This window comes from Sebastes umbrosus, chromosome 6 (assembly GCF_015220745.1).
Source record: "Sebastes umbrosus isolate fSebUmb1 chromosome 6, fSebUmb1.pri, whole genome shotgun sequence".
In the NCBI taxonomy this organism is placed as follows: Eukaryota; Metazoa; Chordata; class Actinopteri; order Perciformes; family Sebastidae; genus Sebastes; species Sebastes umbrosus.
Window position 1 is genome coordinate 5,774,409 of NC_051274.1, and position 26,974 is coordinate 5,801,382.

A 26,974-nucleotide genomic window follows, 5' to 3' on the forward strand; every position below is an offset into this window, starting at 1 on the left:
TAAAGCTAGAGTGAAGATGCTGGTATCATATGAAACTAGAAAACCTAATCCGTTAGTATCAACCATGTCATGCTAGCTCGTCGCGAAAGAGGTTAAATAACGCTCCAAACTTAAGCAAAATTTTGGCGAGGAAAAACTGCCATGGCCATTTTCAAAGAGGTCCCTTAACGTTTGACCTCAAGATATGTGAATGAAAATGGGTTCTATGGGTACCCACGAGTCTCCCCTTTACAGACATGCCCATTTTATGATAATCACATGCAGTTTGGGGCAAGTCACAGTCAGGTCAGCACACTGCAAACAGACAGCTGTTGTTGCCTGTTGGGCTGCAGTTTGCCATGTTATGATTGAGCATATTTTTTATGCTAAATGCAGTACCTGTGAGGGTTTCTGGACAATATTTGTCATTGTTTTGTGGTTGTTGATTCATTTACAATAATAAATATATATATATACATTTGCCCAAAGCAAGCATTTTTCTTAATTTTAGTATTAAAGGGACTGTTTGTAACTTTTTAAGCGTATAAATGTACCGGGTCGGGACACATGCGCGCTCGCATATGCGCGCTTGCGTGTGGCTGGAGCCTCTCCTCCTCTACCTGCTTACCTTCACTAACACAGCGCGCGTTCTCGCGTACTCACTCCACCTCTAGACGTGAACACGCGCTCACTACACACTGCAGAAGAGTTAGTTTAGCTCTGAGAATATCTAGTGAATGTACAGTGGACGTTTGTGCAGAAATAAATGCTGCAGCTCCTCCAGACCAACAGAGGTTTCCCGTGTCTTGTGAAGTGACGGGGCTCCGCAACGAGAAAAGTTATCGTCTTGTTACCGACTGGGTGCCGGTGTCTCCCTGTTCTCTCCGGCTGCGGGCGGAGACTACAACGTTACTTGCTGCGGAGCCCCGCTGCCTCAGCCTGCGCTGAAGCAGGAAAAGCTAACACTAGGATCAGCATTGATTCATGGAGAGACCTTCGTCTGGTCAGCTAACATTACTGCCAAGCAGCTGAAATATAGAGTGATATTGTGGTTTTAGCTGACGTGTGTCGCCTCACTGTGTTGAGCGATGCTCGTTCAGGTATATTTAGAGCGAGCAAGCGCGAGTCCGCCACTGACTTTCGTTGACTTCACGGCCACAGGTGCTGCTGTTAACAAGCATTTCTGATAGTTACAAATAGTCCCTTTAAATACTTGACAAATCTCCCTTTAAGGTACATTCTGAACTGATAAAAAATGTGCGATTAATTTGCAATTAATCGCGATTAACTATTTTAATCGGTTGGCAGCCCTAACATGAACGCAAACCCAATTTATGCCAAATAAATAAATAAATAACCCACATCAAGATCATGCAAGGACAAGTACACACAACATGCCAATGAATATGTATGAAGTGTTGCGTTTAAGTATCCACACGCAAGGGCACACATGAATAAAATATGCAAGCTGAACCACCAAGGAAAACTGAACATACACACCTGCACAGAGGACTTTATCTCAAAGATATGTTAAAATGTAAAACATATGCACGAGAAAAACAAGCAAGGACATGTATGCACACGTTAATATGTAGACACGGCAAACATGATGTGCACACACAAAATCATGTTAGTTAGCAAAAACATACTGTGGAAACTACCCGGACAAGCCAGGCACTTGTGTATGCAAACATACAGATGAAAACAAAAGTGACACACACAACACATTTAACATTCACACACACACACACACACACACACGCGCAGTGAAGACTGGAGAAATGCCACGCTTGCTGGCAGCGCCATGCGTGACGGATGGCTCTATCTCCAGTGCTACATGCCACCGAGAGCCAGAGGGTGTGTGAGCGGAGACTCGTCCTCGGGCTTTATCCGACAATGATACGGGCAGGATGGATGACGCGCCCGGAAGAAAAATAACACACCTGCTAGGTCTTTGAAAAACTAAACAGAAAACAAATACGGGAGGACAGGAAACCTTTGAGACGGGGGAATAAAGAATGAATGACAGACAGACAGGCAGGCGGTCTCTCTGCTCCGCTCACAACGACAATATGATTAGATTACTATGCATATTTGCATTTCGGCATATTGTTTAACCATCTGTACAGTGTAATGTGAGTGAAAAAAGCAATAAACACGTGGATATACACTTCTACCTGGATATTTTAGATGCTGGATTTTATTGAGTTTATTTATTGCTGCAATCATTTTTAAATTGAATCAGTTTTCCGCCTGCATTTTATGACCTTCATGAGTGTCACATTATTACCTACAGTATATCCTCCTCTGTTCCTCTGCTCCAGTAGGGATCCTTACGCCTCGTTTAAACATAGTTCTGTGCACGCGTGTTCCCTCATTCCTATGGGAACCTTTGTGATCTCCGATGTGTTCGCGAAACTCCTCCTTTCCGTCGTTTTTTCGGTCCGTAATTTGGTCTCGAGTACGTTGAAAAATTTAAACTTTTGCGGCAGATAAGAGACAGACTGTATGCACTGTGTGACACAGGAAGTTAGCATTTAATGCAAACAAATTAGCAAATGAATAACTGATTGATGAATGTAATACAGCTCTATTCATACATGTTTCTTCCAATTGAAAAGTTCGACGGCATATTTAGCAGTTTTGTGAAATATTTATTTGAAAGGCGTATGAACCGCTATATGCACTCTATATGTTACACAGCTAGCATGCAATGTTAGCTAAATATGCCGTTAAACTTTTCACTTAAAGGGACTGTTTGTAACTTTTAAAGCGTATAAATGTACGGGGTCGGGACACATGCGCGCTCGCGTGTGGCCGGAGCCACTGCTCCTCTGCTCCTCTGCCTGCTTGCCTTCACTCAGACTGCACGCGTTCTCGCTGTCTCGCTCCACATCTAGACGTGAATGCGCGCTCACTCCACACTGCAGAAGAGTTAGTTTAGCTCTGAGAATATCTAGTGATTGTACAGTGGACGTTTGTGCAGAAATAAATGCTGCAGCTCCTCCAGACCAACAGAGGTTTTCCGTGTCTTGTGAAGTGACGGGGCTCCGCAGCGAGAAACGTTATCAGCGGTGCTGAAGCGGGAAGAGAAACGTTACCGTCTCCGACCGGGTGCCAGTGTCTCCCTGCGGGCGCGCTCGGAGACGATAACGTTTCTCTTCCTGCTTCAGCCAGCAGGAAAAGCCAACACTAGGATCAGCAGTGATTCATGGAGAGACCTTCGTCTGGTCAGCTAACATTACTGCCAAGCAGGTGAAATATAGAGTGATATTGTGGTTTTAGCTGACGTGTGTCACCTCACTGTTTTGAGCAATGCTCGTTCATGTCTATTTAGAGCGAGCAAGCGCGAGCCCGACGCTGACTTTCGTTGACTTCACAGCCACAGGTGTCGCTGTTAACAAGCAATTCTGAAAGTTACAAATAGTCCCTTTAAAAAAATAAAAGTATAAATTAGGGCTGTCAAAGGTAACGCAATTACACATCAACTCCAATTTGTTTTAATGCCAGTAGTTTTTTTTTAACGCAACCGTAGTCTAGCTTTAAGGCTAGAGTGAAGATAGTAGTATCATATGAAACTAGATAATCTAAGGAATCCATTGGTACCAACAATGTCATACTAGCTTGTCGCGAAGAAGGCTAAATAATGCTCCAAACTTGCGTTAAATTATGGCAAGGAAAAACTGGCGTGGCCATTTTCAAAGGGTTCCCTTTGACGCCCACTTTATGATAATCACATGCAGTTTGGGGCAAGTCATAGTCAAGTCAGCACATTGACACACTGACAGCTGTTGTTGCCTGTTGGGCTGCAGTTTGCCAAGTAAGGGACAGTCTGATACTGTTTCCTTCAGCCAAGGTAGAAATGTATACATACAAAGAGGGGTGTACTGGACAGAAGCATGTACAAAACAAGTGGCTTGGATAATGTTAAAAAAAATAGCAACAGAGAGTTGCATTTTGACACCACAGTTTCAAAGTTTGCCCAGGCCATTTTCCTTTGTTTAAAAGAATAAGGAAGAATGACATTATTCATAGCATTTCATTACATTTAGACACAACCACTTTGGCAGGCGAACAGCATGGGCTTACTATCAAATAACCAGCACAGCCAACAAGCGGTGATTACACCAACATTTCCCCCCCTGAAATGTTGCCTCCTTGCCAGGGCGAGAAGCACGCGGAAACCGGATTAAAAACAAACAAAAACATTTGTCAATAAAATATTTCTCTGAAAGTGATATGAATTGTTTTAGGAGCAGCTATCGTAGGTGTTATGTGTATTTTTTGCCCTGCCTTATGTTATCCTGTATCACTCAGAGGTGAGGGATCTGATATGATTCATAGTTTTACTCAGGCTTGAGTTTGTTAATGGGGTCAAACCATACCATAGTTCAATCCTTTATTCATTCAACTTAAATATAATTAGTTGTGGTAATGTGTGCTGACAGTAACTGCATACAAGGTAATTTCTTACAAATTATATTACCTTAAAATAATGTGTCTTAACTGAAGAAAGGCTTTTGTGTAGCACTTGAAGCAGTTCAGCGTATTTGATGAAGTTGATGTTCTTGCAATTTTTGGGGTTGTTTCCACACGATTGAGAACACTTATTATAAGTGGCTTTGGATAAAAGCGGCATGCCAAATGCCTTCAAATCTAATTCAACATGTTATATAAGTATATTTGTAATCATATTTTTGTAAGAAATCATCTTTATTTGTTCACAAAAAGTTCTGCTAGAAGAGTTGAAATAGCAGATGAGCGCAGAGCAAAGTAGAAGTGATTTAAATTCATTCATCAGTGAGTGAGAAGAGAGAGTCCCGTGCTGAAAAGAGACACTCGAAGCTAAATTTGTGCAGAGTATGACCCGACTATGTTGCTATACTCAATTAATACTGAAAAAATGATGTAAGGGATCCATAATAGTACAGGTAAGGGTATTTTTTTAATTATTTTACAAAACCTTTGTTTGTTATGAAAACTTGATTATAGTTGAGAAATAGCCATATTATTAAAAGAAACAAAAGTGACTTACCTCTCATGATGTGTCGCACTACTTTGACGGAGCCTCCTCTTAGGTTGAGAATCTGATGGACCCTCTGCTGCAGCTACATGCAGAGAAAAAGATCATACTGTAAAATTAAAATTCATGTAATTATTATTATTATTATTATTGCTAAGAAATCAGTATATATATATCTTTGGTGTTTGTTTGTGGAATTATTTGGTCAACATTGTAATTACCATGTAATTTCAGAATGAAATACAAGCATGATGGGTCCTCCCTAATGTTGACTTTTGTAAAGGGACAGTCTTTAAGTGCTAGCAGCTGATGGCGAACGTTAAAATGAAAGAGAGACTACACAGCTATGATGTGAACAATCAGTAGCACACCGGAGAAGTTGACAGCGCGTCCTCTAGAAACGCTTGTTCTCAAACACCTGAACTGTTTACTATAAAGGAATTTAAAACAGGGCCACAAACTATAGTGATTATTCCCTAAAAAGCAGTAAATGAGAAATGATATGCTGCAGACTTTTAAGCAGCAGTTTTATGTGGTTGGTTCTGTTATATTTCCTTTTCTCATTACATCCCGACAGCAATCATTAAATCAAATGCTCTGACAAAAAAAAGAAAAAAATACGGTGTCTGTGGCAGGACTGTAATAATCCCGTCCGATCGTTCCATTTGGGCCAAATGTAATGATTAATGTTGTTATTTACATTCATAATGATAATTTTGGGGGAGTGGCTTTGAAGGGAGGCCTGAAGGGACGGACGTTGCCGACTTGGCGACTTTCTTTCTCTAGATTTAGGGACTTTTAGAGCTGGTGCTGCTAGCTCCTTTCAATGGAAAAGAGTTCTGGGCTGGGTTTCACGGTTGAATACTTTTTCCAAATCTAGCGTACGCTTTTCTCAAGATTACCAACCTAGCTTTAACAATAATGCACCTTTGTGTGTACGTGTGTGTACCTGTGATATCCCCGAGTTGCTGATCTCCACCATAATATAGCAGATCAACTGAAGGACGAACAGTCCGGCGTCCAGACGGCGAAGGTAGAACTCATCTTCCATGCCGTCATCTAGGATCTCCCCCCGACGAACCATCTCCTGCACACACACAAAAAGGTAAAACACACTCATAAAAAACATGTTTTTTATGCATGACGAGGTGAATGAATCACAATTTACTTTCTATTCTTCTCTGCGCCCTCGAAACAGATTCAACAAACACAGAAAAACCAGACACTAAGTTTAATTTAGGTGTTGTTTTTCAGCCTTTTTCTACAAATCCATTTTCTCCATCGAGCAGACACACAGATCAATTGATTTCACGGCTGAGCTGCAGAAAGCGGGGGCTCCGCTCCTGGGGCCTCGCACGCTCACACATGCATACGCGCTCTTGCATAGTTATCCATCTTAACAACCCTGTCAGTATGCCAATAACGCGGCGCTGCCAATAAGCACACAGCCCACGTTAATCATCATTAGAGATTAAGAAGCAGACCTGAGGGGGGAAGAGGGGAGTCTGGAGCGTAAACCGTTGGAGTGCTACAGAAACACAGACAGTGTGGTAAATGTTTTGCTGTCAGACAGTTTCACCTCTATGCGTGGACCGCAGGAAGAAAGTTGAGGCCAGAAATAACTATTGCAGTGAGGAAAACAAAGCGAGTAAACTACGGCTGTCAACTTCTTTAACACATTCACGCAACTTGTGATTTTCAGGTTGTAGCGGGCTTGTAAAGCTAGAATGAAGATACTGGCATCATATGAAATTAGAACACGTAAGGAATCTATTGATACCAACCATGTCATACTAGCCTGTCACGAAGGAGGCTAAATGACAAGAATAAATAACAAAGGGGTCCCTTGACAGGCAGGTTGGCCATCCGTAAAATGATTGGACGGGCTTATTACAGTCCAACGATAGCCACAGACTCTGGATTTTTCTTTTTCTCACAGCAATTTATATATTGATTGCTGTCGGGATGTAAAGAGAATTTCAACAAATATAACAAAAAATGCTTCTCAGATAAATTGCCTACCCTAGCTTTAAGGGATAACTTCAGTATTTTGGAACATATTTTCCCATGTTTTTGTGTCTAAGTGACTAATAGAGACAGCACTTTTTGAAACTGGTCTAGTATTGAGGTAGAACGCTGCAGCCGCTAAATGAGCTGTAATGTAATCCTTTGGGGCAACCTGGCACCATCGGTTTACGTCCACTAAAAGTGCTTGGTTTTTGCCACTGACAGGCTCAGATTGTTATTATAAGTGTCTGGCAACATTATGGAAAGGACCCTACAGAGAAATGAACCCTTTTTCTCACCTTTCGCTTCCTGTTTGTCATTGTGTCATGTGACTTGTTTGCCGGAAGAGTGAGAGTTGAGAGAGGAGTGCCACGGGGGACATCGCTGTTGTCAGAGTTTGTTGTGTTGGACTACAGAAAGCGTAGCTTAGTGCTATCTAACAGATTTTCAATGTCATGGCTGAATATTTAGCTGATTTCAACAATGTGGAGGCAACATGACATTTCACAACGAAGCTTCTCTGAGAGACACACACATAATAACAAACAGGAAGCGAAAGGTAAGAAAAAGGGTTAATTTCTCTATAGGGTCCTTTCCATAATGTTGTCAGACACTTCTAATAACAATATGAGCCTGTCAGTGGCAAAAACAAGCACTTTTAGTCAACGTAAACTGACGGTGCCAGGTTGCCCCAAAAGATTACATTACAGCTTGTTTAGCGGCTGGCGGCTGCAGCGTTCTCCCTCAATACTGGACCGGTTTCAAAAAGTGTTGTCTCCATTAGTCACTTAGACACAAATACATGGGAGAATAGGGTCCGGGTTGAAAAACACCAAAGTGATTCTTTAAGCTGTAACTTTTCATGTACAGTCCATGTCTTGGCTCTCTCTTAAAAATAATTTCATACAATTGTTAAATGGATTTTATGGAACAATTTATACATAAACTAAATGATTAACATTTCCCAATAGAATTCAACTAGTCAGTTTAGTTCAAATAAAAAAACTGAGTAATTAACTGACACATTTAACCTAGATACTGAAAGTCTATCTTGTAAAATTTCATTATCAACAATATTTTATTCAGGCACTGAGGTATCTGTATCTATTGTAGTCTAGGAGAGGACGGCCCAACACGAAAGAAGCGCTACAGTATGTGACACAGTAAATCAAGAAAAAGGGCAACTCTTCAAAGCGTTCCTAATGAAAACAAATAGCTTTCAGCGTCGAGCTAAAGGGTACCACACATGACATTTACATCCCAATGATTTAATCTCAGAGAAAATTAAAGCTTTCAAAAGGCCTCGTCCTTAAAGATCAATTACACTGTAAAACCCAATTATAGCTGTGAAGTTCAGCTCATTAACACGCCTCAATCAAAGGGCAACTCCTGAGGACTACAGTACAAGACTATTCTGGGAAAACCATTTGAGCTGCAGGTTTGCAGAGACGGGATGCAAAACAACATATCCATTTTTTTGTGACATTGCATTCTGAAAGCAGGATGTTATCCCGCTTTAATGGTTTCATCCTGAGAGAAGAAAAAAGATGATACAACTTCAGAACAAAGCCCTACTGTGCAATGTCAACCGCTTATTAAAAGATGCAAAACAATGCAGATAATTAAAAGGAGAACCGTTAATAAAGCCATTGCATGTAGGGCGTTCTCTTCTGTGTCCTCTAAATGAAACACTGGCCCATAATTCTGTTTTATTACCAAGCGGAGAGTTATCGCATTGTCAAATAGTCCCAAAGCTTGGCCTTGTTGCTGTCAACTAGTGCCCATTAGAGATGCAAAAACAAAGCTATTTGAATGTAAACTGTGTTTCCTCTCTTTCCTGTAAGGGAAAAAAAAGATTCTCAGTTTCCAGGACAACTCTGCTCATTATTCGGAGCCAATACACTAGCTTGCGGCAAGGATGCAATACACAGGATGTAGGCCTAAATGACTCATCGATAGGACACAATACATACATGTGACCCCCGAGGACGAGTGAAAAAGAGCACTGCATATGTATACACATGCTCTACTGTATGTGCAACACACACACCCTGTGTTTGTGTTTTTTCTCATTGGTTTCACACAGGGAGCAAGTCTATATTTCCTGTCGTCCTCATTATCACTCATGGCCACCACTGCAAAAGCAGAGCTGGAGGCATTTTACCGAGAAGGCCTTGTGGGTAACTCAATTACTGTATATCCACATGTTTCCATTACAGCCGGCAGCATATCAGCTGCAGAGAGATGAGACTTTATCCTGACCATAAGAAACAATGTGGCTGCTGCTGCTTGGTCTATGTGTGGACTGGAGAGATTAGTGGAAATATAGTGTAATGAACTTCAGTAATCAGAAATAAAATTGAGGTGAAGAAAGGAATTAAGGAGACTTCAATCCCTCAGCACAATCCCTGGTCTAGGAAATGGAGGTCTCAGGGAGTCCTTAATATGTGGAATGATGGAATGAGCTTAACTTATTGTAACTAACCCAATTGGTGTGATGCTGATCTTTAGTAAATTTACCTCCCACTAACCTGAGTCAATTGTATCACCATATCACCATGCTTTGCCATTGAGAGTGAGGATAAATGGTTGAAATAGTTAGCTAAGAGAGGATAAACATTTTGTATAATGAGGCAAAGTTAATGGATAAAAAAGTTAAATAGTTAGCTAACCATAATGCATAAATGGCTGAAATAGTGAGCTTAACCTAATGGGTAAAACATTTAAATAGTCTGCTAAAAGTAATGGATACAAAAGTGAAATAGTGAGCTAATAGTAATGAATAAAAAGGTGAAATACTTAGCTAATCGTAATGCATAAATGGTTGAAATATCTTGCTTAACTTAAAGGGTAAATATTGAAATAGTTAATATTTCAATATTAACTATATTGAAAAGAAATGGATGAATAGGTGAAATAGTTAGCTAATCGTAATGCATACATGGCTGAAATATTTAGCTTAACCTAAAGGGTACAAGATTGAAATAGTTAGCTAAAAGTAATGCAATAAATGGCTGAAATAGCTAGCTTAATCTAATGGATAAAAGATTGTAATGCATAAATTACTGAAATAGTTAGCTAAAATTAATGGATATAAAAAGGTGAAAATGTTAGCTAATAGCAATGGAAAAATGAATGGATAAATGGCTGAAATAGTTAGCTTAACCTAATGGATAAAAAGGTGAAATAGTTAGCTAATCGTAATACATAAATGGCTGAAATAGTAACCTAATGGATAAAAGCTTGAAATTGTAAGCTAAAAGTAATGGATAAATGGTTGAAAGAGCCAGTTTCTGCTACTCAAAGTGGTAGTAGTCTGGATCGCAAACTTGGCAAAACCAAACAAAACATTGATGATTCAATTACATGTAAAGAAAACGTAATACAACATATTTGGATAATGATAAGTGGTGTTGATGAAGGGGTTCATCCGACAGAGATGCAGGTTACGTCAGACAAAAAAAGCCTGGGAACCACTGATCTAGAGACTACAAGAAATCCTTGTTTAATCAGTCTACCACACTTCAGCTACACATACTGTACGCTGCATGACTGAGGATTTAATTAGAAACCACAAGACACTAACAGCTTCCACCTGGATTCACCTGGTTAACCTTCAGTAATACAGAAAAAAAAATCATGTTCCTCACGTCATGTTCCTCGCTATAATAATAAATCTTACTGCTGCTACCTTACACTACTGACTTCTAATAATATGCTGAATGCAAAATGTGTCAAGAATTGGATGTAAGGACCAAATTGGCATGATGTTTTTTTTTTTTCATGTGAACCTGCAGTTCAGAAGCTCTGTTCAGTCTATTTAGTGCACAAAGAAATTGCCTTGGAAAATCGTGTTGTGGTCAAAATAACAGGAGGAGGAAGAGGAGAAAGTTGGGGATGGGGACACTCCTCCTCCTCCTTACTATCAACTTGGCAGGGACTAATATAGTCGTAAGTGCTTCGTCAGCTCTACCTCTAAAGGAGAGAGAATCTACCCCAAAACAGACCAAGAACATATTCGGTGTACAATTTTCGATGTCTATGGGGTGCAAGTGTGGCTTGTCAAGGCAAGAAAAGTCATGACATCTGCAACGGAAGATCAAAAGAAAGAAAGAAAATGACAGTTAAGCTTAAAGGTGTGACAGAAAATGTCATGCTAAGGCATGAGTGAACAGATAGATAGTTTTTCTTGCTGCTACTATCTGAATGAGATAGAAGGGCTGAAAGGCAGCAGAGCTGAAAACTTAAGATGTAGAGCGCTCATCAGAAATTAACTGACAGGTGCAGGGGGTGTTAAGAGCTGGTCGTGAAATGCATTTCCTGTCTGAACTAAATAAATGTAGGCACCGATCAGAACTATAGCAAATCAGTGGTCGTCAAGTCTTAGTTGATGTCTCCTCTTTTTCAGTGCTTTTGCACATACAGTACATTTGGATATCTGGAGTACCTACCATCCAAGTTAGTTTTTTTGTGGGCTGCCTGGATCAGAAAACATGCGATTCAACGAGCCATTCACATTTGGCTCCCCTTCCTGTGTCACATGCGGGCTTCATCATGCTGTGTTCAGACCAAAAGCGAAGCGAATTTTCGCCTCGCTTTACTCGCGGGAGTTGGACCGCCGGTATCGTTTGTGTTCATTCGCGCTAGACGCGCCAGAGAGGAGAAGGAGCTCGTCTCCATGGATACCAACAACTTTTTTTCCTGCCATCAACCATGGAAGAAATAACCGTCGTTGCTGCTTTGTACATGCTGTGGAAGTCCCAGATATGTCAGAAAAAGCAAACGCCGTTGTGTCTGGGTTCATAACATCACCCGGTGGCGAGCTGTATTCACATACAGTGACATTGCACTGACTGTATCTAGAAACACATCGTTACTGCGGTATGGACCCAAAATAAAGACATTGTGCTGTGATTTAATTGCAATAAACAGATCAAAAGAATGCAGCATAATAATGACGATTTATAAAAAGTATGAATTCATGCTTTGTCAAGTCTGTCCGCAAGACGACAAGCAAACAACGTTTAAAATGCTTGTTTTCTGAATGGAGTTCCGATCGATCAGTGCCAGTGCCAGGCACAACCGTATGTGTGTAACTTCAGTAAGTTACCGACAGACCGTGTGTGTGTTGTCGGTGGCGTTATAGCTGTGAACGTAGCTGTAGCAGACAGGGTGTGTACAGTTTATTTGTCGGTGAATAAATGCTACGAGGCTACTACAACTCCTCCACTCAAGCAAGCTATAGACGGGAGCCAACTTCCTGTACCCGTAACGCCGGCTCAGACTGTCTTACGGTGGGCTCTTAAGGTGGACCAGCTTTTCTCCTTCAATTGACGAGTTTTTCTCAGCTTTTTAATTAATTATTAACATTTATTTTAACCGTTTTAATTGATAGCGTTAATCAGTTAAAATGCTTAATGTCGGTTAACGGTTAATTATTAACATCCCTACTATGCGGGACATTTACTTCTGTAACCTTTGACACCTGCAATAACCCCTCCCTCTTAGCTACTCTCTAGCAATAAGTGGACTTGTCAACGTGAAAAAAGAAAGAAAAACATTTTCAAATAAGGTTTTAGTCAAGTCAATTGCTGCACCCTCCGGGGAGCTTCCCCATAATAATGGAACTGAGAAAAGATGTTCAACGCACATGATGAATCAAGCCGGACCTTTGAATGTGTACGGGGGTGGAGGGGAGGAAGGTATTGAACAATGACAGGTGTATTAAATATTCATTATTGTGCGCGGCGGAGCCGGACATTTGGGTTATTAAAACCCGAGCCGACGCGGGCGGTGTGGCGGTATTCATTACGGCGGCGGAGTTTTGTCCACTCGTGAGTTTTGACATTGTGGCCAATATCTTTTGTGTGGCAGCTCGGTCCCTGTGGCAAACACCGGACAGAAGAAGCGGGAGAAAGAATAACGTGTTGAAAGGATGGATTGGACAAGTCAATTACTGCAGCCCCGGGGGAGCCCGGCAGCCTGGCTACAGTACAGACAAAGTAATAAGCAGTGATTTTCAGTCTCAGTCCCTTTACTGTAACTCAGCCGCACGGTGAGCGTGTGTTTTTGTTTGTGCGACGGGATGTGTATGATTTATGGAAGAATGTGTGTTCGGTGCGAGCGTTGTTGCACATGTTAGAAGCCATGTGCCTGTGTTTGTGCCTGCGTATGACATGCATGTAAGAACGCGTGCCTTTGAACAAGAACCTTTAGCTGGATGTGTGTTCATATGAGTTTGCTTTCCTGTGCATGAGGCTGTGTGTGTGTGTGTGTGTGTGTGTGTGTGTGTGTGTGTGCGGCTGGTTGTTATTCCTGTGCTTTCTTTTCCGCTGGGATGCAGAATTAAAGTGATTTCTTTGTCAGCACTTTGCAAAAACCCACTGTGACTGTATTTGTATTTGTGTGTGTGTGTGTGTGTGTGTGTGTGTGTGTGTGTGTGTGTGTGTTTGTGTGTGTGTGTGTGTGTGTGTGTGTGTGTGTGTGTGTGTAGGACGTAATGCTCTCTATGAGGCTTAAGCAAATACGAGGTTAGATATCCTCATTAAAACAGAGATACAGAGGTTGATAATGAGGTAAACTTTTGGGGGGAAAAAAGTGGAATTTTGTGAGAGCGCAAGGCAACATACTGATTTTAAAGTTATGATAATCTCGAAGAAAAAAAAGAGCAGCCCTGTGCTTTGGGGCGCACATCAATTAAGAGTTTGTTCACAAAGTGGGGCAGAGCAAGACAGCAGCGTTACCAGGAGGGAGGAGGTACTTGCTACCAAGAACACCGTTCAGTGTGTGCTGAACTCGGCTGGACGGTGGGAAACAGTTCGTCTGTGTTGAGACTCAAACAGCTTCCTGTTCCTGATCTTTGACAACAACAACAACAGACTAATAGGGCTGTCAAAGTTAACGCCAAATAACGTGTTAACGCAAATTTGTTTTAATGCCACGAATTTCTTTAAACGCATTAACGCAAGTTGTGATTTTTAGGTTGTAGCGGGTTTTAGAGCTAGAGTGAAGATACTGGTATCATATGAAATTCACTCTAAGTTGTCACGAAGGAGACTAAATAACGCTCCAAACTCCCGCTAAATTTTGGCGAGGAAAAACTGGCATGACCATTTTCAAAGGCGTCCCCTTGACCTCTGACCTCAAGATATGTGAATGAAAATGGGTTCTCTGGGTACCCACGAGTTTCCCCTTTACAGACATGCCCACTTTTTGATAATCACATGCAGTTTGGGGCAAGTCATAGTCAAGTCGACACACTGACAGCCGTTGTTACCTGTTGGGCTGCAGTTTGCCATGTTATGATTTGAGCATATTTTTTATGCTAAATGCAGTACCTGTGAGGGTTTCTGGACAATATTTGTCATTGTTTTGTGTTGTTAAATGATTTCCAATAATACATATATACATATATTTGCATAAAGCAAGCATATTTGTCCACTCCCATGTGGAGAAGAGTATTAAATAATTGACAAATCTCCCTTTAAGGTACATTTTGAAAATAAAAATGTGTGATTAATTTGCAATTAATCGCGATTAACTTGGACAATGATGCGATTGCATTCTTTCTAATAACCAGCAGGGGGCGACTCCTCTGGTTGCAAAAATAAGTCCCTATGTAGTCGTATGAGGAAATGAGCCTACTTCTCACTTGATTTATTACCTCAGTAAACATTGTAAAAATGAGTTTATGGTCTCAATCGCTAGTTTCAAGTCTTCTTCAATACAGCATGATGTTCATTTAGTAAATTATGGTCCCATTTAGAGTCAAATAGACCATAGAGCAGGGGATGCTTGAGGCAGGAGCTACCTTATGATTGGCAAGTCACTACTATGGCGACCTGTCAATCAGGATAAGGGTGTAGCAGCAATGCGTAACCCTCCCCAGCTCCACCCTCTCGTCCAAATATAGTCACTTCTGGCTCCAAAACAACAAGATGGCGACGGCAAAAAAAATGCCAAAGAGAAAGAGAGTGTTTGCATTTATTCTTGGAAGACATTTAAGGAAACTAAATATATCACATCCAGGTGCAAAAACCAATTCCAAACTTAACACAGACTTGTGTTAAATGTCTACTGTCAGCTAAAGCCCATCTTTGCTACAGCCCAGTAGAGGAAACACACATTCTAACACACACACACTCACAGAACACGGCGAGCAAACTGGGTTCTTAGGTGCTAGGAAAGTGCACTCAGGCATTTTACAGTATTGAGGTCGGCCTTGGCCATGTTTTGCTGAGCTTCATCAATCTCCAAGAGCTGTTACCAACGAGCTGAGAGCAGGACGGAGGTTTGGGAAGGAAAAAAGGTGGAGAAAGAGAGGTGAAAGCAGTTGCATTAGAGGGGGAGGAATGATAGAAGAAATAGGAGAAAGAAGAGGGAGTAGAAGGACAGAGAAGGTGTGAAGGAGTGATGGAGGGAAGGAGGAGGGAGAAAGACAAAAGCGAGAGAGAAATGGAGGACGAGGGGAGACTGAATAGACGCAGAAAGAAGGTGTAAAAGAAGAAAAGGTGTAATTTAGCGGATCATAAGCAAGTAAAGGAAGCTGTGACAAAAAGAAAGAGGATATGAAAATTAAGGATACCACATAGGGAGAGAGAAACACGACACTTAAGAGAGGAGGGAGGAGAAGTAATGAGAAGAAAAGAGGGATGCAAGAAAGAAGAGGAGAAGGGAGTCAAAATGAAGAAGGATGGAAAAGCAGCTTTAAGGGAGAGAAGGAGAGAATCAGAAGGATAGAAAGAGAGGAGAGATACCAAGGTGGGAGGAAAATAAGCAGCTTATTAAAAGGGACTGGGCTGGAGACAGGGAGGAAAAAGCAGCAGCAGCTCTTTTCTTTTGCTCTCCTCCTGAGAAATCTGTGGATAATATGTTGCAGAGGAAAAACATTTTGCTTACCGCCCCTTAAAAACAGGCTTAACTAGGGGGAAAGCAAAAGGCACGGCAGAGAGAGATAAAACACCGCTGCTGACGGCAGCCGAATGAGCCGAGGCCCCGGACAGAACCGGGCCGGCGTCTTTATCACCTTATTTAACATAACATGTGACATTCTGTGATCCGCTGACTTCCTGTATCATCTGGGTTGTTTTTTTTTAGTATTAGAGTTGTAACAGTAGGAATGAAAACTGCAGCCTTTTGCTCAATCCGTTGGGGGAAAGAAAGCCAATCTTTAGCATGTTAACAGCAGCATCATTTTAGACCCGACACAACACATTAAAAAAAGGAATCACTACACTGCAAAAAAATACCCAGCGAAGAGCCTCGACTTGAAAACATTTCCTGAAAATACCTTAAAAATCAGGTCAATGCAAAACATTATCCGACCTAAAAAAAGATTTGATATAAGCAGTGAGACAGATAAAAGGGGCTTCATGAGATGACATAATCAGCCCTTAATTTCAGTTTAAGTTAATACAACATGGAGTCTTTAGGGATGAATTCTGCTTCTTTGCACCTGAAGGTCAGTAGGTTCACATGAGGATCCATAATTATTCTGCGTACTTAGATACTGTATATAGTTTTTGCACTTCAGACTTAAGTAATTCAACAAAAGAAAAAAAGTAATTCACCTATTTTCAAGGTTAGGTTAATTTATCTTCTCCTGGAAGATGTTTGAAATATGAGTGTAATGGCCATACGGGCTTGCTAGCCGCTGTGTAAAAGGCCTTTACACACCGGGGGCGTGACGAAGAAACGACACAAAATACAAAATACTTGCCTGCAAATATTATATGTGTAGGGTTTTTATTGTGGCGGGTAAGAACGGAAAAGGTGGATCTGGTCTGCGCTGCCTTTGTCAAGGTTGAAAGGAGTGATAATGTTTGCTGTCCTGGTTTGGACTATGGAGCCCCCGTGTCAACCCATTCTGCACAACCTGATTGGTTGAAGCCGTACGACGCTTTTTTACAACGTAATATTCAGGTTCTGTGTGAAATTACTCATGACAAAAACAACAGTTCGAAAAAGGCTTGAGGCTGTAAAATGATGATGTTTAGCACAAAAGAGTATATATAGAGAGACTTGATAATAATGCGTTAAAGCAAATAATTTTTAATGCCACCATTTATTTAACGCTTTAAAACAACTTGCGATTTTTAATTAATCTCTTAAAAATCTGACGGGGCGCCGGTCTTGTGAGAATATACTGGCACCATATGAACCTTCGAAACCTAAGGAATCCATTGGTACCAACCATTTTGGTATATAAAAAATGTTAGGGCTGTCAATCGATGAAAATATTTAATCGCGATTAATCACACATTTTTTTATCTGTTCAAAATGTACCTCAAAGGGAGATTTGTCAAGTATTTAATACTCTTATATGGAACAGCAACAACATGGAGTGGGCAAATAAGCTGCTTTATACAAATGTATGTATATATTTATTATTGGAAATCAGTTACCAACTCAAAACAATGACAAATATTGTCCAGAAACCCTCACAGGTACTGCATGTAGCATGAAAAATATGCTCAAATCATAACATGGCAAACTGCAGCCCAACAGGCAACAACAGCTGTCAGTGTGTCAGTGTGCTGACTTGACTATGACTTGCCCCAAAACTGCATGTGATTATCATAAAGTGGGTATATCTGTAAAGGTCAGAGGTCAAGGGACCCCTTTGGAAATGGCCATGCCAGTTTTTCCTCACCAAAATTTAGTGCAAGTTTGGAGCGTTATTTAACCTCCTTAGCGACAAGCTAGTATGACATGGTTGGTACCAATGGATTCCTTAGATTCTATTTTCATACGATGCCAATATCTTCACTGCGGCTTGAAAATTAAGCCGACTACAACCTCCAAAAGATGAATTGCGTTAATGCTTTAAAGAAATTAGTGGGGCGCCATGATAGCTCAGTTGGTAGAGCGGGCACCCATATAACAAGGCTGAGTTCTACTGTAACAGCGGCACTGGGTTCGAATCCGACCTGCATGTCGCCTCCTCTCTCTCTCACCCTTTCTAAAAACTGTCCACTGTCCTATCAATAAAGGCTTGGAAATGTCCAAAAAAATTAATCTTAAAAAAAAAAAAAGAAATTAGTGGCTTTAAAACTAATTTGCATGAACGCATTATTATCGCGCTAACTTTGACAGCCCTAATATATATATATATACATATATTAATGTCACAGTGCTAGCGGTTTGAGAGAGTTTGACATGTGGTGGATACAAATTTTAAATAGCCCTTTTTTAGTGTACAATAAATAGTTGCTTTGCCACAAACAGGTATTTTATCACTTTCTACCTGGCTCACAGTACGGCTCTGAACTGCAGAAGGCCAACAGTGTGGCTTCAACGATAGCGGCACACGCAGACAAGGTTTCTTATCACCGGGGTATCACAAAGTCACGCTTTCGCCATCTCGGAGGAAGAGACGGGGGAGCGACAGAAGAAGAGACAGGGAGAGAGAAAAGGAGGGGGAAAAAAAGAGAGGAAGGGAGAGAAAATGTCAAACTGTCTGGCCTTTTCTTGGCAATCCCACCACAATGTCTGTCTGAGAAATTAATCTTCTGTCATCTTTAGATAGGAATCTCTCACACATATCTGTCTCCACCCACACCCTCCTCCCCCTCGTCATTCCCACTCAAATTCATTCTCTCTCCCCTTTTTCTATTCGTCCTTTTCCTCTCTTATAAACCATCCACTTCTCTTCTTTTAACTGCGCTGGTATTTATTGTATCTCCATCTGCATCATTTCTGGTTTTCCTCCCTTTCTGAGGACAGGATGCTCTCTCTCTCTCTCTCTGTTGAAGCCATTATCCCCTGCCTGGCTACTTATCTTCTATCTGTATCCCTCCATCGGTCCGTCTGGCCCACAGCTCAACACACTGACACGCACGCACGCGCGCACGCGCGCACGCGCGCACGCGCGCGCGCGCGCGCGCGCGCGGACAGCTCTAAAGGGCCCTCACATCACAGCTATCAAGCTTTCCATTCCTCTGTAAACTGTCATATTGTTATCAGCAGGACTTTAAGGGGATTTTTTTTTTTTTTTTGGTCTCTTCCCTCATGGCTCTGGATGTGACACCGTGTGGAACTGCACATCTTATCTTCCATAAAGAGACAACCTTTTGATCACACATCCCAACCCTTTAGAACAGGGATTGTGTTTGATATCTCAACATCTCTAATGCAATTTGAATTTGTTTCAAATCTAGTTGGCGATAAAGAAAAAAACATGAATTTGGGAAGGGATTGTCTGGAGTCTGTGTTTTCTGTCAGCAGACTATTCTAAATGGAAGGTTATCGTTTCAGCTATATTTGTTCCTCGGCAGGTTGATTTGAGGCTTTCAAAGAAACGGTTTGTGGAAAGATTAGACCCACGACGAGCTCTTAAAAGAAAAAAATGACTTTTTTCCAGTACCATTTTCTGTTTAGAGTTTCATAATACTAGTGATCATTACATGTTTGCAGTCGAGTGAGAGTGTTATCACCTCGTTGTTACGCTGTTGTTTTAATGAAAAACTGCTTGCAAGACTGTATGACTCAATACTAGGCTAAATGACTTTAGTGGACATTTTCACACAGCGATACAGAGAGGACCAGGACCACTCGTTAAAATGAATAAACATGATGATGATAACACTGACCATTGTCTAGCGGAGTAGAATATCACCATATTTAAACCATTAAAGGTCTTTACACACTGTGGGGGGGCGTTTTTTTTCATGTGATAAATTCGCAACTGTTTTTTTTTTTTTCATAAATACTTTCAACCAGAACGTAAACATTACGCAGCGAAAAAAGTGACGTAATTTTTTTTGGAGCGAGGCTGATTTTCTGACCTTTCGCACTTATTTCAAGCATGTAACTAAAAACCCATTAAAAGACCCATTGACGTCCTGACGAGGGAAGCAGAAGTGCTAAAATGCTAACTCATTTCCAGGTTTTAGGGCTCATTCCTGTAGCATTCTACAGAGTGTTGATTGCTGCATAAGTAAGGGATAATGTGCAGCGAGCGGGTTCATCGTTGTGAAAGAATCCCCGACAGGGCGATGCTGCTGGACTCTCTGGTCTCTCATCGCCCTGAAGGGGGATTCTTTCACAACAATGACCCGCTAGCTGTACATTATCCCGCTTATTACACGGCTATTTACTTAATAAATCAATATTTAGACACAAAAACGGTTCGCCAGAGTCCGACATCAGAGCTGCGCCCATAGCAACGGTCTGTTATACATAGCAACGGTCTGTTATAAAGAAATTACAGACCGCAGAATGCCGTGATTGACCAATCAAAATCGAGTATTCAACACAGCCGTGTAATAATACTGAATTAAAACATACGGTCAATGTGCTTGAGCCCCGCTACAATGTGCCTTCACATGTGCATTTTAGCCAGTCTGTTGTGCCTTCCCTGTTTGAACGAACACAAGCTGCAGTTCAGGAATTATAGGACTGCATTCTGCAATTACGTTTTAACCATTACTCCTCGGTGGACTTCCTCCTTGGTGGAGGTGTGAGAGCATCTTCTAGATGAGTATCTCGTAATCATTATGGTTTATTATGTTCACACTGATATAGGCTAATAAAAATAACATTCATTTTGTAAGTAAGTGAAAATATTAAACAATGATAGGCTAATTAGGCCTAAATAATTTGAAAGTCTGGACCCCAACAGTGTCTGCTTGGAAAGATTCTGGCCAAATGGTAGTTGCGAGACCCCTGCTGTAGAGCGTCACCACTCCAGACACAACTCCTTGATGGCATTTCATCAGAAGTCAACAAAGCAAAGCTGAAAACTTCAATGTTTCATGTGAATACATCCATCCAACAAGCTGCCTGATACAAAGCCAGAGCACACGAGACAGCACAGACAGGAGGACGAGAGGGTGGGAGGAAAGGAGAGGGAGAGGGAGAAGGAGAGATGCTTACGTGTTTCTCTCCTTCGATCCTCTTGTCAGCCTGTTGAACAGCCTCCAGGTACTTAAAATGCATCTCCATCAGTCGATCAACCTGAAGAGAGAATCAAACAGAGGCAGACAGAGAGAGAGAGAGTGAGAGAGTGAGAGGAAGCAACAAAAAAATAAGAGAAATATGAAAGAAGAGAGCACAAAGAAGAGACAGAACGAGATGAGACTCGGAGGGCAAATATGGAAAAATACTATTTGGGATACATGTAAAAAAAATAATAATAAAAATAATTGCATAAATGTGATGTAATAACCTAATAATATACATATATGCATTGTCCACTCCTGAGTATATTTTGAGGTGCAATATTTCAGCCTTGTTCAAATGATGTCTTCATTTTCTTCACATTAACTGTTTGCTGCCAACCTCTTAGATTGTTACTGTGAGGGTTTATCAAGTGGGAAACAAAGAAAGGCAAACATATCATTCTTAGGATTCTAATTTGTTGTATTAACATATAGTCAAAGACATGAAACATCCCCGTGTAAAGAAAAACAAATAACCCGAGTGTGTGGATGATGGAAGTGAGACTCTGGGATGGCAGAGCGGTGAAGAAGAACACGTCCACATTTACATTTGCATCAAAAAGTCACGCGTCCTATTAAAAAGGCCCTGAGCAACACACTGAATAATAGGAGACATTTTTTGCATGTGTGAGGGGAATTGTGGGAGTAACAGAAAAAGAAATTGCAGCTGAGATGTCAGGCTTCATATTTCAATCAATTTCTGGAGTTCTGTAACGACCTGAACGTGAACCTGAATGTATTTAACCTGCCGTGCAAATGTCTGCATCTTTCCTCTGGTAAAAAAAACAAGATTAGAATGCTACATATTCAGATATAATCACTTGATGAATTTATCTGGTGATTTGTTCCAGCCAAATGTCTCCTGATGTGTCATATGTCTTTAGAAACCTGCTTATATGAAGTAAGTTTCCTTGATAAACAGGTGCATGAAGAGAGTGAGGTTAACAAGTGCTAATTAACACTAAATGTAATAGTTTCAAAATTCTTGTTTTCTTTACCATCCATTTGATCATTACAGTCAAAATGTCAGATCAAAATGTCATCTGTACGGAACATCGTTAGTGTACAGAATATGGTTAGTGTACAGAATATAGTTAGTGTACGTTAGTTGGGCTATAAAGAGCAGTGGAGAAGAGACGTCGGGTCCTTAAAAGGAGTGACAGCAGTGCCAAAAGAACATCAGCTATGATTTCATGTGTAGGGAGGACACAGCATTGTAGCGTTGGTTTAATGACAGACAGTTACTTTCACTATTTTCTGTACAGTTTATAATGTAAGGCAGTTCATGGCACGGAGTGCAGGGCAGCATTAGACTAAAAATAGTTTAAGTACGGTTATCTGTGTAGAAAAAAACAAAACTTTGTTACTGTGGAAGTACTGATCTGCCTCCGAGCTTTTCAGATTGTTCATCTCTTCACCGTCTGTAGCAACGGAGTCAATAACGAAGCTAAATATGCTAGTGTAGGTTATCTGAGGCCAATTCTTCAGGTCGTCCTCCCATCCCTCTATAGTAGAAGGCAGGACGTTACTCCCATTATTCACGTAAGGCGTCATGGGGGCTAGGAATAGGTTGGATACGGTCTTCCAGTCTACATGTTTTTAAGCTACCTGGGTTTAAATATTAACATCCAAAACAGACGTTATTTCCAAATTAACACTAGATAATGAAGATTCTAAAGAAAATTGTTATTTATTAAATCATTACATGAAAGAAACCAAACTGTGTATGCATGAAAAACATGTAGGGCTGCAACTAACTGTTATTTGTATTATCGATTAATCTGCCGATTTATTTTCCCAATTAATCAATTCATTGTTTAGTCTATGAAACATCAAAAAGTAGTGCTCATCAGGGATCATTCCAGAGCCCAAAGTGATGCTTTGATATATTTTTTTAGCGTATGAAAAAGCAGCAAATCCTCACATTTGAGGTGCTGGAACCAGAAAATGTTTGACATTTTTTCTTGAAAAATGACTGAAACGATTAGTCGGGTTATCAAAACAGTTGACGATTTGTTTTCTTTCAGTTGACTAATCGTTGCAGCCCTAAGAAAATATAATGAATAAATCAAAAATACAGTGAAATAACCCCGTTTGTGCAATATGAAGAAATGTGTATAAAGACTTTGATCTTCATTTTGTCTCAAAAGCCCCTGAAAACTTTCAAATCTTAACTTTTATTCAATAACATTATTATTTTCATGATTAAATAAGCAACAATCAAAGTAATATATATATTAAAAGTTTAACACTGAAAAATTCAGCTAGTCTGCTTCATCAGGACTGTGTGCTTGCAAAGGGTCGGGAAGTTAAGCTCGGGAATTTGGGAATTTCTGGCATTCAGCAGCGCACTCTTCCATCACATGCACACATTATTTGCCAGCATCCCAAATGACAACCCTCTGCATGAACAGTGATTACATTACTAGAGTGAATCTATTTTATAATTCTTATGATATTTCAGTTAACCAGCAGATAGTAGCCTAAAGCAAAGTACACAGTTTATAACTTGTTAACACCTTCTGGGTAGTTCTTTAGCTAGCTAGATTGAGCATGCTGTTTGAGGAATTTTAATGAATCTATTTCAATTCATCATTTATTGTAAAACATCTCTTTTATAAAATAGTTGTTCGCTTTAAACCCTAAGTTTGCACACAGACCTAATTAGGTAACTTGCTAGCTAGCTAACTCACCACATGGCCCATTTCACACTGATTTGATATTTGCCAAATGAATGGATTCATTTGGCAATAGAGTATGTCTGCTTATGATATGGTAAAAGGTTTGCTTCTATCTGCATACGACAGTAGTCTGTTCATGTCAGACCTCATCTCCCACAGTAAAAACCTGTCAAAATGTGTTTTCAGGCCCTTTAAATGTAGAAAATGTAGGAAATGTTCTGATTCAAGTAACAGCAGAGACACTGTAACCAAAGTATATGGATGTATGACACAAACACCTCAGCTTCAGTAATCTGCTGTCAATCAAAAACAGCAGATACAAAAAAAAAAAAGTGAAGAAAGGAGGAGGATAAAAGAGCAAAACATTGCAGAAGATGATGAAAACCAACCTTCTCGCAGTCGTTCTCTGTGAACTTGTTGAGGAGTCGGCTTCTCTGTTGGGACTTGAGATTTCTCAGCATGGAGGCGATGATCGAGCTGACGTGTTCTAAGGAAAGAAAAGTGAGAAGTATAGATGAAGCTTCCGCGTTTATATCGCAGAGACAATACATTTTGCAATAGTTTACTTTTATGGAACGTTTATTCGAATGAGATCTTTCCACACGTGTATTTCCTTCTTTATGGAATCACTGGGTGGCTCTCTCCACTAACACATACAGTATGTAAGCCTCCTACATGATAACACTATACAAAATCGCTCATTGTATTCTTTATAGGGCTGTCAATCGATTAAAATATTTAATCGCATGATTGTCCATAGTTAATTGTGATTAATCACAAATTAATCGCACATTTTTTATCTGTTCAAAATGTACCTTAAAGGGAGATTTAGAGGAAGTATTTAATACTCTTATCAACATGGGAGTGGGCAAATATACTTGCTTTATGAAATATTATGTATATATCTATTATTGGAAATTAATTAACAACACAAAACAATGACAGATATTATCCAGAAACTCTCACAGGTACTGCATTTAGCATAAAAAATATGCTCAAATCATAACATGGCAAACTGCAGCCCAACAGGCAACAACAGCTGTCAGTGTGTCAGTGTGCTGACTTGACTATGACTTGCCCCAAACTGCATGTGATTATCATAAAGTGGGCATGTCTGTAAAGGGGAGTCTCGTGGGTACCCATAGAACCCATTTTCATTCACATATCTGGAGGTCAGAGGTCAAGGGAAAATGGCCATGACAGTTTTTCCTCACCAAAATTTTGGGTAAGTTTGAAGCGTTATTTAGCCTCCTTTGCGACAAGCTAGTATGACATGGTTGATACCAATGGATTGCTTAGGTTTTTCTAGTTTCATATGATGGCAGGATCTCCACTCTCACTCAAAAGTGAGCCCGATACAACCTAAAAAAAAAAATTGCAAGCTGCGTAAATGCATTAAAGAAATTAGTGGCCTTAAAACTAATTTGTGTTAACGTGTTATTATCGCGTTAACTTTGACAACCTTACTTTCCTTCTTTATGGAATCACTAAGTGACTCTCTCACACATACAGTATGTAAGCCCATGTGATAACACATCAAGAAAGAACTCATTGTTGCATATGCTTTATTTAAGTAACACATGGGCTACTGTTATGCTCCTCAGTGAAAACAGTGAACTCCAAAAAACTGATCACTGCAAAGCTCATTCAGACCCAAACCCAGAGCCCCCCCCCCCCCGAGAAAGAACAAATCGATTAACACGTGATGATTTGCAATTACAGCACGCAGCCGGCTAAGCTCGGCTACAGAGAGCGCACAGAACGAGAGGCGGTGGCTGAATTACATTTCTCACGGTGATAGAGATTTGTCTGTGGCAGCTCTGGGGCCGTTTAGCGAGAGGGAGGTCTACAAATATGCTAATTGACTAAATTAGCTACAAAAAACTAGTTAGTCCCATTAAGCGCCCTTGTTAATCCCAATTCAAGCTACGTAAAATGTGTTATCTCATTCAAAAGACCTTCTTACTCACAGGCTGCACCAGTAGGTGACAATCCTCTGTATAATATTTCTCTATTATATTGAATGAACAATACACCGGACACACATGGGGGGGGGGCAGAATATGACATTGTAAAATCTCTGGATACACAGAGTAGGGAAAAAATGTAATTGGACTTTATCAACAAGAGGTCAATATCCTCTCTCATCGAGGCTTTGCAGTTGCTAAGCAACAAGAGTACAGGAATCAATCCCATTTCTGCTTTTTAAAAGGGGTCGTGTTTGCTGTCGGCTCCCTTTGTGCAATCCCCTACGACCCCGCAGCGCCCTTTCTCACAAGACGTGAAGGCTGAGAAATCTAAAGGCTATAACACCTGCCAACGTCAAATCTTTCGGAACGTACACCTATCCATCTATATTATAAATATGACCGGCAGCACAAAAAGGCAGGAGAATGCACAGAAACACGATACAAAACAAACCGGAGCCGTGCTGCTATAGAATGAAGGTCCATTATAGAAAGTATATCCTACCAGAAGCCGAGGTAAATCTAATTTCTGCTAATTACTGCTGAATCTGTGAGCCAGAATCCTTCAACTGAGAGAACGAACTGTTGATTTGAACTCTTGAAACTCTTATGTTCTCCTTCTTACTATTAAACTGAAACCCACAACGAAATCCTCAAATATCGCAACATATTTTGTATGGATTGCCATGAAATGTCATGATCCCCAGAGGATGAGGCCTGCTGACTTTGGTGATTCTCTGACTTTTCTTCTAGCGCTACCAGTACGTTGATTTTTTTTGGTAAAGATATTCATGTTCTGCTCCGGATGAATAGTAAACACTTTGGTGATCTCGCAGCTAGGCTTGGGGCGTTATTACGGTATACCAGGGTATTTAGAAATAGACTAGGATTTTCAATACCGTCATAAATAACAACACAGGACTTTCATCCAGGAGGCCGCTGTTCGTGTCCAGTTCGAGTGAGTATGAAGTTATCAGTAACATTATAGCCGTGAACGCAGCAGTGCAGTGTGTGTACAGTTTCGGATATTTGTCTGTGAATAAATGCTACAACTGAGATGACACACGTCAGCTAAAACCACAATATCACTCTATATTTAACCTGCTTGGCAGTAATGTTAGCTGACCAGACGGAGGTCTCTCCATGAATCAATATTGATTCCAGTGTTGGCTTTTCCTGCTTCAGCCTCCCGACCGTGGTCAGAAGGAACAGGGGAGACACCAGAGTTTTGGACGGAGTCGATAACGTTACTCGCTCCGGAGCCCCGTCTATTCACTCAGCAGCAGGAAACGACATGGGAAACCTCTGTTGGTCTGAAGGAGCTGCAGCAGTTATTTCTGCACCAACTTCCACTGTACATTCACTAAATATTCTCAG

The 26,974-nt window shown here is 40.7% G+C and overlaps 1 protein-coding gene and 1 long non-coding RNA gene across 2 annotated transcripts in view; one reads left to right on the forward strand and one right to left on the reverse strand.

The window, feature by feature from the left end:
• The window catches only part of ctnnbl1 (catenin, beta like 1), a 78,215-nt gene that overhangs the window by 6,810 nt on the left and 44,431 nt on the right, over positions 1–26,974 (reverse strand). Inside the window, exons 12-15 of the mRNA XM_037772824.1 lie at positions 24,020–24,117; positions 20,885–20,965; positions 5,952–6,089; positions 5,015–5,087 (exon numbers count right to left, since the gene is read on the reverse strand). Of these exons, the coding sequence (XP_037628752.1) occupies positions 5,015–5,087; positions 5,952–6,089; positions 20,885–20,965; positions 24,020–24,117 (390 nt within the window). The remainder of the gene's footprint in view (positions 1–5,014; positions 5,088–5,951; positions 6,090–20,884; positions 20,966–24,019; positions 24,118–26,974) is intronic.
• On the forward strand, positions 22,168–23,829 carry LOC119489875. The gene is made up of 3 exons (XR_005207272.1): positions 22,168–22,372; positions 23,704–23,708; positions 23,817–23,829. It is a non-coding gene; the product is annotated as an uncharacterized LOC119489875 (long non-coding RNA).